Consider the following 17,441-nt stretch of genomic DNA (forward strand, 5'->3'; position numbering starts at 1 on the left):
CTGAGAGCTGTGTGCTGCAGCAATGAGCTGCTGTCACCTCACTGTCCAGAGTCACTGCAAGCTCCTGGGACATCAGGACTGGCCTGAGGAGGACCCAGCAGCACCAAAGGTTACATCCCTTCCTAGATACTACAGGCCTGATGGGACAGAGCAGAAGAGGGAATCTCACCCAGACACAGCACTTTATTGAAAACTCACTCAAGAGCAGCCAAACCCCACAGCTCTGCCAGAGCCCCAGCTGTCTCACACCCACTGGCAGCATCCCTCCCACTACTCCCAGGTCCAGCACTGGCTCTGCCATGAGAGGAAGCCTGGGCAAACTCTGCACCGGGGAAGAGTTAGAAAAGCTGTTTCCTGAAACACTGTTGAAGAAAGGAGCTCCATCTGCCCAACTGGAGACATCTTGGGAGGGGACCATGACCTAGGCAGGGTCCATGAGGAGATGCAGAGAAGAGCAGTCGATGCGTGGGTTCTCTTCACTGCCTCTCTTGGATGCTGGGGAAGCAGAGACCTCAGCAGGGTTGGCAGCAATCCTTCAGCTAAAGAGCCCTTTTGCCTTCTTTGGCTTGGCCTTGGCTGCAGGCAGCCGGGGCTTCTGAGCTGGGGAGGAGGCTGGCTGGAAACAAAGAGGAGGCAGTGTCAGTTCCACCTTGAGGAGTCATGCAGGATGTGTGCAAGTGTGCAAGCAGTGACATTCCTGTCATCTGTGTTGTGGGAGTGCAAAATATATACACATGTGCAATCACACGCTCAGGATGCATGGGGTAGAATGGGCTAGGAATCAAGCTGAGACTCCTAGCCCATCCTGGATGGGCACAGTGCTTGCACAGAGAGGAGGGAAATGAGATGTGGGCCCCATCCTGCCTTTGGTACAGAAAGACTTTCTAGAGCTGCACTCTAGAGCACACTCACCGAGGTTTTCTCGCTGGAAGATGTTGTTTCATCCTCCTGGGATGCCGCAGGTGAATGGGGGTGCTTTATGGTCTCTGCAGTGGGTGCTGTATCCACATCATCCTCTGGTACCAGAAAAAGATGCAATTTGGGATTGAGATAAGGGAGCATGGGGCATTACCCAAACCCACTCCAGGAACTGTGCTTGGATTGGGAGCCTAGCCCATGGGGGGAAAGCAAGGGGGAGACTGTTGCATGGGGTGAGCTGCACCCAGGGCCACGCTTCCCTTACCCCAGGATATGGGGCTCAGTCAAGGGGACAGCTGCATCACATGTTCCCCATGCCACAGCCAAGGAGCTCCTCACCAGAGCAATGCCGTTTCTGAGCCTGCTTGACCTCCTGCTGTGTCACTGCAGTGTAGAGCTGCTGTAGAGCAGAGGCAAACGCCTGCCCTTCGCCCGCACTGCAGATGCGGGGCAGGGTCTGCGGGAGAAAGCAGAGGCACCATCACCCTGCCAGGAAATCACCTGCCAGGTCACCCTGCCAGGGTGCTGCTGTGGGGCAGCGACGGGGCTGTGCCCCCCTCTGCCTGTCAGGCTACATCTGCTTCACCCCAGGAGTGCAGCAGAGTTTGTGGGAACAGGCAGCTCTGGCACTGGGTGGGATGTGGCTGCTCCCAGCTGTGCACACACACACACACGCGGACATACAGACACACACACACACACACAGACATACAGACACACACACACACACAGAGACATACAGACACACACACACACACGTGCACACCTCCATACACCTGCTCTGGTAAGTGGGCTGCCTTCCCATTGAGAGGCAGACTGGAGAGGCTTTTGGGTCATCCATGCAATGCTGGAGATAAGATCGCTCTGGAAGGGCTGTGGCTTCCCTGCCTGGAGCAGCATGGGCTGCAGCTTGTGAGTATGGACAGCAAGCCTTGGGCAGGGACATGACCTAATAGGAGGTAGGAACAGGTAGCCCCTGCCTGTCACCCAGCCTCCAGCACAAGGCATCTCTGGTGGCCCCACAGAAAGTGAAAATGATGTGACAGTGAGACGAGGGATGCCCAGGTTTGCTTCCAGTCTGCCAAAACAGCTCCTGCCTCCCTGCACACACTTTTATTCCCTCCAGACTTGACACGGGAAGCCCCCCTCCTCCTGCCTGCACTCCTTACCAGCAGGATGCCACCTTTCCTGCTGGGCTGTGCTGATGCACATGAGAGATCTTGGCAGGCTGGGGAAGTGCCACACTCCACTGGGAACATAACATAGCTCACAGTGCTCAAACAAACATGCACAGGGAAAGGGAAACAGGTATGTGCCCTGGAGGGGGTGCTGGGGGGGGCGGTGTGGGGCACAGCATGGGCCTACAAGTGCAGGTGAGTGTGCCATGATGACGTGCACAGGGACTGTGTGTGCAGCAGTGTGCACATGAGCATGTCTGTGGGTGCACGCATGGCTGATTGTGTGGCTCTGTGTGTGCGTGTGTGTGTGTCAAAGGTCCGAACACACTAATCTCTGCCCTGCTCCACACCCCGACAGCAGGAGAACAAAGTGTAACAGATAAGGTAGGATCCTCTCTGGGCCAGGAAAGTGGGGAGGGGATGGGGACGCTCAGACCCACTCAAGGCCAGAGTCCAAAGCCTGACCCCAGCTTCCCAGTGGCAGAATAGGTAGGCTGAGCCCTCCTCATTGCTCCCTGCCAGACAGGGTGACAGGATAGGGCTGATGCCAGGATGGGTTGGCTGCTGCCCAGACAGACACTTTCCATGCAGGTCTCATCTCTTCTGCTGGAGTCATAGGCATGAAAGGCCCTTTGACAGTAGGAAATGCACTGGCATCTGCTTTTTGACCAGCTGCTATACAGGTCACCTCCTCTGTCCCTGCCCACTGCCACCGGAGGGAGCGATGCTCTGCTGCCAGCATCCCACCAGTATCCCACCAGCATCCCACCAGCATCCCTGGGCCTGTCTGGTACTGGGCAAGCACACCTCTAAATGCCTCAGTGCCCAGCCTCTGAGGTGTTAGCTGTGCTGGTTCATCACAAGGTCCCAGAGAGGAGGAGGGATGCTGAGCACCTCAGGCACCCCAGGGATGCTCTTTCCCTGCATGTCTCACCCCAGAGCCAGAGCTGCACCCAAGGCTGCAAAAGCAGCATCCAAGGCTGGGAAGGTGACTGCACTTCAAAGGCAGAAGAGGGCCTGGTCACGGGTGGCCAACACAGCCCAGATCAAAGGCACAAGCTGGAGTCATAATTCAGAGAAAAGCAAACAGCAGCTCCCAGGAAAGTCAGAAATGGCAGTGAAGTGAGCAAAGTGTACTAGATAGCATTGCGTGGGTCAGTGCCCCAGGAGGGCAGGAGAGTCCCCTGCAGAGCCAGCCAGCTCTGAGTGCCATTGCCCTGGGTGCTCGTCCCCTCTCCCTGCCACCAATGGGCCTCTGGGGAATATCAGGATCATGGGGCAGGATATGCATCCAGGTGCAGGGTGCTGCCCAATCCCCTCTGCTCCAACCCACCCAGGATGGCACCTGGGATGTGCCCCAAGCCCCAGGGCTGCTCAGGCTGCTCCACTTCACAGCATTCAAGCAAGGATCTGGGCAGGGCAGCTGCTCATTCAGTGCTCAGGCCCAGCTGAGCTGCCCAGATATCCCTGGGGATGGGGCAAACCATCCTTGCAGCCACCCAGTGTCCCCAAGAGCTGCACACACACACACACACACCCACTGGTGTGGCACCTTGGGGAGGCACTGGAAGCAGAGTGCCCAGTGCCACCAGGAGGACTGGGCATCTGGGGTGGCACAGGGGTCTGCAGGTGCAGGGCACCTGCTGCCCACGCCTGTGGGAAGGGCTCAGCTCCAGCAAGCCCAGGGTGGAATTTGGGAGTCAGCAGCCACTTCCTGCCACTGCCCTTCCCGGCGGCGGGAGCCCGCGGGCTCAGGGCCATGGGGTGGCCGGAGCTGGCCCGCGGCGGGACTGGGAGGCTGCGCTTCACAGCCCCGCAGGGAAATGGGTTATAACCAGAGCTGGAAGCGTTTCCCTGCAGAGCTATGACTCAGCAGGGAGCAGAGCATGCTGTGCCAGCCACCGGCCACCTGATGGCCCCGAAGGCTGAGAGGGACAACGAAGTGTCCCCTAAAGGGCTGGGTGGGGGGACAAGCCCTGGCTACAGCTGATTTTCCCCTTCCTCCTTGCCCCACTGCTCCATTCCGAAGCTGAACCCTGCTGCAGACAGCTTGTCCCCACTGCAACATCAGCCCTGGCCTCTGGTGATTTGTTTTTCCCTGATTACCCATCTCCAGGATAAACATGATGTCTGAGGTCCGGGGAGCCACAGAGGCAGAGAGCTGGCAGCTGGGGGAGTGCTGGCTGGGCTGCTCCACACGACTCCCCAGGCACCAGGGAGCGATGCCTCGGGAGCTGGCATGGCTTGTCTGGCCTGTTATGACTACCTGGCCACAAGGCCAAGTGGGCTGCCCCAGTATCTGGAGGGACTCAAGGCTGCAGCAGCGGCACGGGAGACTCCGCAGCACACCCTGAACTGCGACTTGGGGCGGGGAGGGGGGGAGAGGCGAGCCCACCAAAGGGGGGCAGGTGCCTGGCATCACACTGAGAGCAAGCCCACGGTGTGGAGGGGCAGCTCAGGGGCAGCTGGGCTGCAGCCCCGCTCAGTGACCCCCAACCCAGTGGGCTCTGCTATGGGGCTGCACCCCAGTGCAGAGATGCAGCAGGGTACAAAACCTATTTCCAAGGCATTCTGCATTTCCCCACCCCCTGCCTAGACTCCCATCTCAAGGGGCCAAAAGGGACAGCAATTTGGATGGTCTCTTGACAAAATGAGCAGAAGGGGCACATCACCCAGCACAGCACCAAGCCACCAGCACAGAAGCCTCACCTTTCCCTGGCCCAGGATGGGTTTGCAGGCAGGCTGGATCATGCTGGGCCCCCGCAGCACTGCCAAGCACCAGAGTCTAAATCGGTCATGCTCAAAGCTGGGGACTGACCCTTTCATTATCACACCAGACATTCGAAGCGGTTACCAACATTCTTCACTACAAATCCCACATTCCTATTTTTTAATATATTTTTAACTGGAAAACAGAGCGAATGGGGCCTGTTTGGAAATTATAGCCTGGCTGCTGTGGCTTGTATGTCAGATCTGCCCACATTCCCGTGGCCAGCCTCAGCACATGCTCCACAGGGGCACACTTAATAATTCCTGCCGGGGCTGGAGCCAAGGGGTGTGTGCCAAGGGGGAGGATGGCTTCCCCAGGCTGCCCCCACCAGTGGGCTCCATGGAAGCGGCGTGGTGGAGTGACAGACCAGGAATGGCAGACTGGCTCTCTGGCATGGCCACTGCCACACTGGCATGGATGAAGTCCGGTGCTGCTGTGGCAGTTGATGGTGGGCAGGGGAAGGGCTTCGTGGCTGGTGCATTCGCAGGCTGCCCTTGGCATTCTACCCTGCCACAAGCTTTGTGCATGCTCCTGGGAATGGGACTGGGATGGCTTGCTGGATCTGTGCTGGGCATCTCTGCCCATGGTTATGCCAATGTCAGTCAGGCTAGGGAGAGGCCCCCTCTGGAATCCAGATAGATGCTCACCCATCCTCTGCCAGCAGCAGAGGATCTGTCTGCAAGAAAATAGATGGAAAGGGTTGAACAACTGTCCCCTTCCAGCTGCTATCAAGGGTAGGGAAAGGGGGTGCTTATTCCCTGGGATGAAGCAGGCCACATCAGCCCAGTCTCCTGCCCCAACTTCCTTAAGGGGCACTGACCCTCTCCCTGGGTATAAAGCCACCCCCCAGCACCCCAAGGTGCCCTACACTGACCACTGATGCCCTTTCCCAGCTCCTCCAGCCCTTAGATCTACTTGCTACCCCCCAAGCCTGCAGCAGTCGCTGGGACACTGCATACCCCAGAAGCAGGTGGCTAAAGGACCAGCTCTGAGCTCACTCTGCCATTGTCTCCATCCCCCCGTCGTCCCCCCAGGGGACAAGCAGCAGCAGCAGCAGCAGCAGCAGCAGCAGCTAGCAGAGCTGGCGGTGCTGCCAGCCCGCCCTTGGAGCAGGCACGGGCAGGATGGCCAGGGCTGCACAGGCAGGCAGCCAGGCTGAGCACACCTGGCAGGAAGCGGCGGTGCCGGCAGGGGAAGGCAGCCGGAGAGCTGCTGAGAGGTGAAGGGGTCACCCCGGGGAAGAGCGGGTGGTGAGGCCGGGACAGAGGAGCATCCCAGCCCGGCCCAGCCCAGCCCAGCCCGGCACGGCACGGCACGGCACTCCTCCTAGCACCGTTCTGGCCCTGCTGCCTGCAATGTTTTCCTTTCCCCCTGACTTCAGGGGCCTTTCCAGCGAGCAAATGTCAGGCACATAAAGAGCGGCACTGTGAGCGGAAGATGGAGCGAGAATGCCTGCCCGCGTCCCTCCGTAAGTGCTGTCTCACACTTCATCAAGGCAGCCTTTGCAAGCGAGGCACTCGCTTAACAACCAGCAGTCTATGCTGCCCGGCGACCGCAGCAGCTCCGCCGCTCAATACCCTTTTCTTTTCCCCTTGTGCTGTTTTCGTGGCTTGGGTTACAGCCTTTCTCGCGGACACGGAGCGGAGGGCTCTGCATTGTGCCGCCGCCACGCCGGGGCGGATGCTGGCTCCCCCATGGAGGGAGGGATGCCGCGGGGCTTCTGCATCTGCCCTGCCCACTCACTGCTGCAGCCCCACAGGGAAAAATCCCAGGGAAAGGAGGGTCAGCGGCAGAGCAGAGGTAGGGCAGGAGGCTGCAGCATCTCCTCCCCAGTCATGCGAGGCCCAACCCACCAGGAGCAGCCTGGGGCTTGGCAGAGACCCTGATGGAGGTGAGTGGTTCCAGCCCCAGTGGGCAGTCCCTACCCCAGCCCATTTGGAAAGAGGCCCTCCTGCCATGCTTCCAAGCAAATCCATGGGCATCCAAGCCCTCCCCCTGCCCAAGTGCCAAGAAACTCCCTGAAAAAGAGTTGTGCCCAGCACTAGCATTGCCTCCCCACCTGGGCAATGCTGGAAGATGCTGGGCCTTGCCGTGCAGGGTCTGGTGGCAGCTGCCGGTGGCACTCCCAGCTCCAGCTTGACCATGGGCATTTGTCCCCCTGTCCAGCAGCCCGTGAGGTAACAGCAGGAGAGCCTTTGGGGAAGCTGGCACTGGGTGCCAGTTTGGCAAGGGAGGTGGACAAGGAGAATGCCCTGAAGTGTAGCAGGTCCCAGCATGCCAGGACTAAGTGAGGATTTGCCTCCAGGAAGGCAGAGTCACGGGCTGATAGTACCTATAGCCTTCACCTCCACCAGCCTGACCCATCACTGATGCAGACTGCCTTCTCCACGGTCAAGAGCAGAAGACATGGAGACCTGGTGGCCAGCATGCCTCCTCTCCCAGAGTGACAGCTCAGAGACCCCACTTATCTGTGAGGAAGTTGGGTGGCTCACACTGCCTTGTTATTTTAGGCTGACTGGGTGAATATGGACACATCATCCAGGCTTATTATTGTAGGGTTCCTCCGCAAAGTGTGCCAGCTCATGCGGGTTTATTATTGTCTGCCCAGGAAAGCTGGACACACTGCACTGCTCTGTTATTGTAGGGTTGCTCAGGAAGGCCAGCCAGCTCATCCCAGCTTGTTATTATTGCACAGAGCTCACGGGGGGCTGGCCAGGAAACTTCCTGCAAAGTGGGATGATGGAAAGGGAGCCACACCTGGTGAATCACAAGGATGCTGTGTGGTGATAAGGAACAGTGATGGGTGGGATCCAGCACCTCGGCTCCACCCAGTGAGGACAGGCCACTCATTCAGGGGCACAAGCACTCATGGGTCCCCTGGGACCTGTGGGGCACTGAGGCTGGCAGAGGCAGCAGGAGTGTGGGTCAGAGCTGGGAATTGGCAAAGCAGCCCTCACACTCCTTGAGAAACAAAATCTGGGGATGACAGGGGAGCAACCATGGAAATACTACACCCAGTACATCCCTAAACCTGGTACACAAGGGATTAGCTGAGCTAACAGGGCCCAGAGAGGAAGCTGGTGCTGAGCCAGGTGGGATTAGGGGCTTTTAGGGAGAATCTGGGTGTGTTTAGGACCAAGGCTGAGCAGGAGGCAGCTGCTCCACCCTTGTGGCTTTGCAGTTCCTCCCAAGCACAGGTGCAGCCATCGGGGCAGTCCCTGGGAATGCTGTCCCATTGTGACCCGAAACTGCAGCAGGAAGCATTTCTGTGTGGGGCAGGGGGGCAGTAGGGCTTACTGCTGAGCTGCCTCGGGCAGGTCCCCAGGGACATGGACCCACTAGGGTTGGGTCCAACATGCCCCAGCAGCCCTGGCACTGCTGCTGGCACAGCCACTGAGTCACCATCACTCCCTTTCGCCCTGTGACAGACCGTGTTTCCCAGGCATGGCAGGCTGCTGGTGTCACCCCTGGCTGTGCCCAGTTGGTACCAGGTGCCCAGGTGTCCCCCCAGGCAGTGCCCAGCTGTTCTATGTACCCAGGTGTCCCACGGGCAGTGCCCAGCTGTGCTCAGTGCAGATGTTGGTCCCCAGCCAGGCACCAGGATTGAGTGTCAGGAGAGCTCTCCATGCACAGTAGCGGCGGCAGGAGGCCAGCCTGCCCTGTGAGCACACAGCCCTTTCATTCATAGCAAAAATAGCCCCCCGGGGTGTGGTCCAGGCTGGAAAAGCCCCCTCCATCCCTGGCCAGCCCATGTTTATTCAATAGGGGGGGGACACTCTGCCCTCTCCCTGCCCCCCAGCCCTGTGCACCATCTCCCTGCCAGAGTGGCTGCTCTTGGATGTGATTCGCCGGGTCCCCCCTGGCCAAAACACACAGGCTGGGGTGGGGTGGGGGGGGGGGGGGGGGGAAGCAAAACCCTAAAAAGCACTGGGTTTGTCTCCAGGAGGAGCAGCCCGTGGTGATGTCATGAGAGTTTGCAAGCAGCCACATGAAAGGGACTTGCTGCCCAGGAAATCCACAGGTCAATGATCCTTCAGACAAGCCAGCGATTCTTCAGTGGGCCAGGAAGGAAACCTCGAGGAGCCCAAGCCAAGCCTGCCCTTTCCCCAGGGACACAGCTTGCCCCCTAAACTCATGGCCCCCCAGGATCCCAAACCCTGCTCCACAATCCCTCCATATCCCCTTCTCAGCAGCTGTAATTCACGGCAGCCCAATCCCTCTGCAAAGTAGTACCAACTTCTGCCCTGCAATCCCTGGGCACCAAGCCTCTCCCCATGGACTACCAACATCCTAACAACATCCCTGCTCTGCAGCCTCCAGAGTCTGGACCTCTGTCCCACAGACCCCAGACCCTTTCTCTCTGCTGGTCTGGGGGCAGCACCCCTTTTTCCATGGTGATCCATCAGGCTGGGAGTGGCAGGTAATTTAGGGTCAGGCAGCACTGTGACCTGACAGTGGGGATGCAGCAGGGCAGAGGGTTCTCTTTCATAAAGGATTACACTGGGGACAGCTGGGAACACACAGATGCAGCCCCCTCAGCCCCCTCCCCAGGAGTCAGCCAGGTTCTCAGTCTACTCTGGCAGACATTGCAGACATGGGCCCTGAAACCAAATCCACTGCCCAGGGCTTCTCTCCCCATCTTCCATGGGTGCGGGATTCAGTGGCTGGACTAATGAGGAAGATTTGCCTTCTTCCTCCTCCCCATGCAGGATACATGTCTGAGCTCACATCCAAGCCCATGGTTCCAGCTCTGCACATTGGTCTCCTCTGCACATCCCAGCCCCTCCACGGATCCTGTGTGACACGGAAATTGGTGATGCAGCTGCCTTTCCTGCCTCTTCACAGGCCACAGCTCAGAAGGAGCTGAGTGACAAGTGAAGCTCACGGTTTTGACTTCGTGCCCCCCACATGTCCCACGCATTATTTTAGGAGGCTGCAAGCAAACAGCCTGTCCATCTGCAACTTGCCCATGGAGACACTCTTCTGCTCCACTTGCTCCATCTCCCCACCCACAGGCACAAGGTGACAAGACCCTCTGCAAACCCAAAGGCGCCTGGAGAGCAGCACGTACCCCAGGCTGGTGCCACGGCACAGGGGGACACTGGCTGGGACATCCTCGGTGGAGCAATGGGCACGGGTGTCCCCACAATGTGGTGCTGGGGCTCTCTGAGGCCAGCTGAGTGGTGACTGGATCCCACTGCCCTCAGCAGGGAGAGGGTCTTTGCAAAAGAGCCAGCTCTGAGAAGACCACAGCCTGGGACTCCTAGGATGGGGGGCATCTCCATCCTGCTGGTACCCAATCGGTCCCTGACAGCACAAGAGTCCTGGAGGGGACAGGGACAGTGGAAAGGAGATGGGAGCCCCCACATTCAGTGCAAGGCTCTCAGGGCTGTTCCCTCTCCCGTGTTTGCTCCTGCTGTCCCTGTGTCGGCAAAGAGAGGGGACTCAGTCTCTATGACTGTCAATCAGGTACTTTTCACCAGAGCTAAAAATGCACTCGCAGAAGGAAAACAAAATAAAAACACAAAACAAAACAGAGAGGTGAAAAATTCCTTGATATTTCTCTCCTGCAAATCCCCAGAGCCAGCAGAGAGGCGAGAGCCCCCGGAGTTTGTCAAGCAAACACTTTCACACCCTTGGCCACGCTCGGCACGCTGCCGCTGGAATGCCAAATATATATTTAAGCCCTGCTCATCAAAGGAGTCTGTTCGGAGTTGGTTTCGGGCAACGTGCATGTGGGTTTGGCCTGGAGAGAAAACCAGGGATGTGGAGAACATTTCTTGGGGATGGGAGAAGCTCGCGTGCACACACACACACACACGCGCGCGCGCGTGAGACTAATGACAACCATGACAACCTTCAAGGCCGTGTGGCTGAAAGGTCGCGGGCTGGGCACGAGATACCTGCCCGCTGTGGCACTCCCCCTTATCAGCGCCTGTCGCACGCTGGGGTGGGGATGTTTAGGCTGGAGGGAGGCCAGCAGCCATTCTGCATTCCAGGACTATAAACTTTGTCAAAGCTAAGCAAGCTCCGCCAACAAAGCCGGGGTCCAGCAAGACAAGCAGGAAGCAGCACTTTGAGAGAGGGCAAGATTGCAGGGACACGGAGGGCTGCTCAGGGCTGTGCACCTCGCCATCAGGTGATAAGAAACCGCTGCTTGGGCTCGGCACTACGCAATAGGGAGACACAGATAGAGTGCTCCTGTAAGTCCAAGGCTAGAGTTTGCCAGGGTGCCACAGATCCTTCTCTGCTGCCAGCCATCCCACAGGGCATCACTGCTTATCTGCTGCCAAACCACCCCCAGTCCTGTTCTTGGAAGCATCGAGGGCAGGGGGCTGCTGCTGCTCCACAGCTCCTGCTCCCAGACAAGGCTTTGCTGGAACAAGCTGGACACAGCAAGGAGCACTCTGGGAGCACACAGCAAATGGGAGACTCTTTCTGCATGGACCACTCCTGTTCCTCTCTCCTTTACAAGTACTCCCTTGGTTTGTTTCAGACAGCCCAGGGACCTATGCCCATCTCATGGTCAACCTCAGCATCAGAGAGATGGGGGAATCTCTGCCTTCCTCCTCCTCTTTTGTGTGGGGCTTGCAAAGCCCCAGTGCTGGCTGCCAGAGCTGAAGGCAGTTTTGGGGAATGCTGGCGGCAGGGCAGGAGCTCCATCTCCAGAGATGGCAGGCTGACCTTTCCCCTCTGCCATTGCTCCAGCCAAGAGCAAAGACGTTTTTGCCCAAATCTTGTACCTAATCCCAGCTGACAGAGCTGCATCTTGGGGTCTGGCCAAGGGCTGGAGTTGGACAGGGCAGGCGAGATCATTGCCACAAGCAAACAGAGCATGCCAGTGCTGTGAAATCAGGCATTACGCGCCTGTCTCCCGCGGCAGGACCAGCCCGTCAGGCTGCCAGGGACACGCTCTGCTTATGGCAGGGGCAATCCCAACAGCGGCAGGGCCTGACCCTGCACAGCCATGTCTCTCAAGCTGGGTTCATCTGCAGGTGAGGGGAGGGATTCCTGCGCCACCACGGTTGGATTTCAGGCACCTGCTGCGAATAAAACACTCTGTCAAGGCACCTTCGCCCTTTCAGGCCTTGGAGAGAGGGACAGGGTCCCTGTGGTGCTACCTGGGGGGGGCACAGAGGGCTGGGGGAGCTGGGAGCTGTGGCCCCAACCCTGCCCCATGCTGTGCCACTCCGCCTGGGCAAGCAGATTTCCCCTTGCTGCTGCAGCCTCTTCCATCTCTGTCCTGCCAGGTTCAGCCACTGCAGCCCAAGTTTCTCACTTCCAAGGGCAGGGATCCCAGCCTGTTTTGGGAGAGATGCTCGGAGCTTCACCACTTCCCCTCGGGCAATGAGGAGCAAAGATCTTCTCAGCTCTGACAACTGCTTCTTTTTCCAGCCCCCTGCCCACTCATCACCTCACTCTCTCCATTCACGCTTGCCTTGCTCAGAAGGGTTCAACCACCCCTTGCCATCTCCAGACAGCAAAACCATGCCCTTTGGCTAAATACAGTGTTTTTTAAAAGCCTCACCATTTTCATCTCTATTTTTCTAGGAGTTTTCTTCCATTGAGCACTACCTGTCAGCAGCAGCACTGGAAAACAAGGTAGCAAGGATGTCTGATTCCAGCTGCCCTGTGCTCATGTAAAATCTCATCTGTTTCCAGTCCCTCTCTCCTGGAACACCGTCACCCTCCAGTCTAAAAACTGATCCATCTCCAACCTTATTCACAATAACATGCTCAAATATATTGTCTCCTATATGGTGCCAGGCTACAAAATCCTCCTCAACTTAAACCCCTGCCATCACCATGGCCAGGTCCTTCTGCAGGCTCAGGGGAATAACAAGGGACGTCTACAGACCCACCCTGCACTGCCATCAGCTGCCATCATCTCAAATAGTACCCCAACTCCTCCAGCAGCCCCAAAGTGGGTAACAGGTTCTCTCAAATGCCCTGTCTCCAGGAACTGAGGTTGGCAGAGAACCTCTTCAAACACCTGGACGCTCAAAAGGCAGTTCTCCAAGTCGACATCAGAGCCAAGGCGAGGACTGGGCTGCTCCTCACTCTGCCCATGCTGGCTCCCACAGTTGGTGCCCACAGCCCACCGCCTCCTACCAGGGTACACATCTGCAGCCTCCTCCCATGCAGGAGAGCAGGAATCAATTACAGGGCTGGCAAAGGCAGGGCTGCTCCAGGGCTGGCACGTGGCACCAGCTCCAGCGGCTGCAGAGCATGTGGCACAGCACTGGAAGCCCAGATGTGCCACTGGCTCATGGGGAAGAGGCAGAGGAACCACTTGAAAGCCATGGTATGAAAGTGCTGGTAAACCAGGGCCACTCCTCTGCTCCTTTGGCTTCATGTGCTATTTATAGTGCTCTGGGTGCCCACCCTGGGGAAGTTCAACCCCTGGGGTGCAGACTTTCGCCCAGCCAGCCATCTTGTCTGCTACTCAGATCCCCAGACCCCCAGCAAAGTCGTGGACCCTCCTAGTAGCTAAGATGCTCCAGGGTGGGCTCTGATCCAGCCCATCACAGCATGGACACATCAGCACACACTGGAGGGACCAGCCCTCATGCAGTGCTCTCAGACAACCAGTCTGTACAGCACGAACACATGGACAAGCCTCCGCCACACCAGTGACAAGGAGAGCCCCAGCCAAGCCATGGTCACTCCTTGGAACCCCACTGTTAGTAACCCCAGTGGCAGCAGCTAGGGGGGTTAAGATGTCCCTGCTCTCACCAGGGCTGGGTAGAAAGACTCTGGGGAGGCTCCCATCAAGCTTACAGGCCGGTTTCCTTGTTGAATGCAAGGGTTAGGTCTCACTCCATGTCCCAGCACCCAACAACTCCTGGGCATTGCAAGGGTTTCTTGAGTCTTTGCAGGAAGAAGAGAGCCGAGTTTGCAGTAGGGAAATGTGATTCTGCTAACCCACACCTCGCAGGGGCTGCTGAAGGGCTTCAAGGAAGAGCAGCAGTGCCATGCCCTCAGTTCTCCCGTAGTGCTGGTCCTGCATCCTATCCTCCTGCCAAGCAGTACATCCAGGCATGACTCTGTGCACAATCCCATCTCCGTACCTAACCCCAGCTCTGTCTGACCCCAGCTCTGTGTCTAACCCCAGCTCTGCTGGCACCTGAAGAAGCAAACCTGGATGTAGCCCAACGCTCGCCCCTGTGAGCTGAGGTCTGTGGGCCCCCGGTGTCTCCCGAGGGCTGCAGGATGAGAATGCTGCCCACACAGCCCAGAGCTGTGCTCAGCCCTGGGGCTGAGGGGAGGACTGTGCTGATCAGGAGCAGGTGGCAGCTGACGGTGCTCCCCCAGCCAGCGGCGGAGGAGGAGCTAAATTTATTCCACCAATATGTGGGCAGCGGGAGGGGACCAGGGGGCTCCTCCAGCCTGTCTGCCCCGTGCGTGGCCAACCCTGTCCCGACACCAGTGACGGCAGCACGGTCCTTTTGGACTGTCTCTTTGGCACCCGCGTGTCCCGATGACTGGCCCTGAGCGGACCCAAGTCCTTCCTCCCCTGACCACAGAGGGGAAAGTTTCCAAATTAAAAACCTAAATCTGGCAACAAGGTGCCCATGGCAGGAACCTTTTAAACTGGCCATTAAAGTTTATAAGTTAGACGGGCACCAGGAGCAAGCGGCAGAGCTGCAGGAAAACAGCCGCCCCTCCTTGAGCAGCCTAACCACGGCTGTCCCCAAAGCCACAGGCCTGACGTCACGGCATGACTTCACCTCCATCACCCACTGCCTGCCGGCCCCAGCCCCGTGTTTACCCCTGCCCATCCCTGCTGCTGTCCCTCGGAGCCTGCTTTTCCCTTTGAGGTCAGTCAGCAGCCCCGGGGCCTGGCGAGGAAGAGGAAAAGAGTAGAGAGAAGGAAACCAAACCTCAGCGCCCACAAGGCAGGCTGCAAAACACGGAGCCTCAGCAGCCACACTGCGGGGATGGTGGGCTCTGTCCTCGCTGTCTTTCCCCCAGCTGCACCCCTCCTTCCTGCCTCTAGGCTGCTGGAAAAACTCCTGCAAGCCAGAGCTGTTCCCACTGTTATTCTCCCATTTTCCCACAGACAACACATTGTGTACTGTGAGCAAGATGGGCTGGGGGGAGGTACTGGATCCAACTTGTTGACCTATCCTGCCCCAAGAGGCCAGGATGCACTGCAGGCACTGAGAGATCCCGGCCTCTCTTCCAAGGGATGAGATGCTATGGAGTGAATGAGTGTCACAGCCTGTCCCCAAGCCCAGACAGGGTACCTGCCTCTGGGGAAAGCACAGCCTGGGGTTTCAGCTAGAGGAGCCTTGGGTATAGCAGAAACCAAAGCCTTGGGTGTCTGGGCACAGACCAGGCCAGAACCTCTCCCCTCTTCCCTGCCAGTGCAGGGGCACTTCAGCTCTAGACCTCCCAAAGAGGAGCCACCAGCCTCGGGGAGGTGTTGCAGGTGCATGTGGGATGCAGGTTTGCCTTACCTGGTGGGGCGGGAGGGTGCACAGGGGGTATAAAACCCCATGGGCAGTGATACTGGAAGAGCCCTGGAACCGGCCTGAACAATGTGCTCAGCTGGGAGACCCATGTTGCCAGAACGGGGATGAGAGCCACAAAAGCCACACGGGTTCAGAAGGGGCAAGTCTGGGGGCTGTGCGGTTGCAGGGCTGACTGTAGCAAGCCCTGGGCACCGGTCAGAACAGGCTGGGAAAGCCACTGTCCCCACTGGCTGCTGTTCCCTGGAAGCCTCGCAGGGCACATGTTGCCCACTGTCACCTCCCGGAGAGGTTTGTGGGTTGCATTTATAGACTCGGCCACAGACCCTGGACCTTATCTCCTGCACCACACAGTGCTGCCCTTGCCTCCAGAGCATCTCCGGGAGCGGGAAGTGTCACCGACCCCCTGTGCACCCCAGTGAGTCAGTGCACACAGCCGAGCACTCACACTGCTCCCCACGGGCATCCACCAGTGGGGAAGCACACACACACACACATACAAACAGGGCAGCCTCTGCAAACAACTGCTTGTTAAGTTAAAATTAAACTCTGCACAAATATTGACCTTTGGAGGGGACACAAACTCTGCCAATATATTTACCAGCTTTATAAATGGGCCTGACCACAGTGCCCTGTATGCTGAGGTGGAGGAGGTAAGGGCTGCAGAGGTGCCCAAACAAGGTGCATCCTTCCCTTAATGGGGCTCTCCCTGAACAATGCCACTGTGCCCCCCCACTGTCCCCAGTCCCCACTCAAGCCTCTAGGAGGATGGATGGTGGGCATGAGGTTCCACTTTTTCCCTCCAACTTACGGTTTCTTGGGGGAGAAGCCAGCAGCTCACAGAGGACACAGGGGAAGCTCTTGTCACCTCTGGCCTTGTGAAATTGGTCAGCAGAACAGTCCTGGTGCTGCTCCTTATCTTTCAACCCTTCTAGACTTCTGCACTGCCCAAGCGTGGCAGGGCCACCCACTGCCAAGCCTAGCTGCCCAGCGTTTGGGCAGGTGGCTCTGCCCAGAAGTCTGTGCCCGCTCTGTGAAGCGCTCAGCACAGCCTGGGGGGGTTCCCATCTCTCAAGGGAGACCCAGAACTTGGTTCTTCACCTTGCTTCAGGAGCAGAAGCACCAGTAGCCTGCAGCTGGAGAGAAGGCACATCACGCCTCTCAAGCCCACCAGAGCTCTCCAAAGGAACCAGCATGACCAGCTGAGCATCTGGGGTTTGCAGTGGGAATGGGAAAATACTTAAGACGAGATGTTTCCACAAGAAGGATGCCTAAACCAGCTTGGCTGTCATGGGAGAAGATGCAAGCTGTTCTCACAGCCCACACCTAAGGTGTAACACAAGAGGCAAGCTGGAAAAAATGGTGGCTTTTGCAGGCAGAGGGTACAAATGGGATGGTATGGGAGGTAAGAGCACTGTCAAAAATATTAGTTGTTGTTGAATAGCTGGGCAATATGTTGTTGTTGAATAGCTGGGCAATGAAGGAGGACTTGGGGAACAGCCCCAGCTGCTGTGTTAATGCACTGGCTGTGTAAAGGGGAACACTGGCCAGGAACTCAGCAAGGAGAAGATGACCTTGCACATCCAAGGAGATCAGGATGGGACCACTGTGCCTGAGGCTGTTGCTGACTCTGAATCCTTGGGCAAAGAGCACATGGTCTGGCTGAGCCTGCACCAATGGGCAGTGGAGCTCAGCGTGTAAGGACGATGGAGGGTGGATTCGTGAGATGGCATCCACAGCCAGGAGAAGGGTGCCAAGGGAGTGTGCATGCAGCAGGCACAGCTCCTGCATCCAGAGCAGCCTATGCACTGGCTGGGCAGTGGGAGGAAGGCTTGTGCCCATGCTGGCTGCCTGATCCCTGGCCCCAGGGATGCAGGGAGGAGAGCACAACACATACAGCAGGGGATGCCCAAGTTCCAGCCCTTGGAAATACTGAATAGAGTCTTATTCAGGCTGATGTAAAACACTGTTAAAACACACAAAAATCCTTTGAGTAATGGGCGAGCGGGAAAGAGGCATCTATAATTAACAGTAACTGTTCGAGACGGTCGCTGCCCAGAGACGTGTACTGTGCAAAACCACTTGAAAAGGCCTCGTCTG

At 57.8% G+C, this 17,441-nt stretch overlaps 1 protein-coding gene across 1 annotated transcript in view; it reads right to left on the reverse strand.

Moving 5' to 3' along the window:
- Positions 1–477: 477 nt before the first annotated feature.
- NHEJ1 (non-homologous end joining factor 1) overlaps positions 478–17,441 on the reverse strand; it is a 41,348-nt gene continuing 24,384 nt past the window's right edge. Inside the window, exons 6-8 of the mRNA XM_084209171.1 lie at positions 1,258–1,375; positions 913–1,016; positions 478–616 (exon numbers count right to left, since the gene is read on the reverse strand). Coding sequence (XP_084065297.1) covers positions 536–616; positions 913–1,016; positions 1,258–1,375 — 303 coding nt within the window. The 3' untranslated portion in view covers positions 478–535. The remainder of the gene's footprint in view (positions 617–912; positions 1,017–1,257; positions 1,376–17,441) is intronic.

Source organism: Fringilla coelebs, assembly GCF_963513975.1.
Source record: "Fringilla coelebs genome assembly, chromosome: 7".
Classification (NCBI taxonomy): domain Eukaryota; kingdom Metazoa; phylum Chordata; class Aves; order Passeriformes; family Fringillidae; genus Fringilla; species Fringilla coelebs.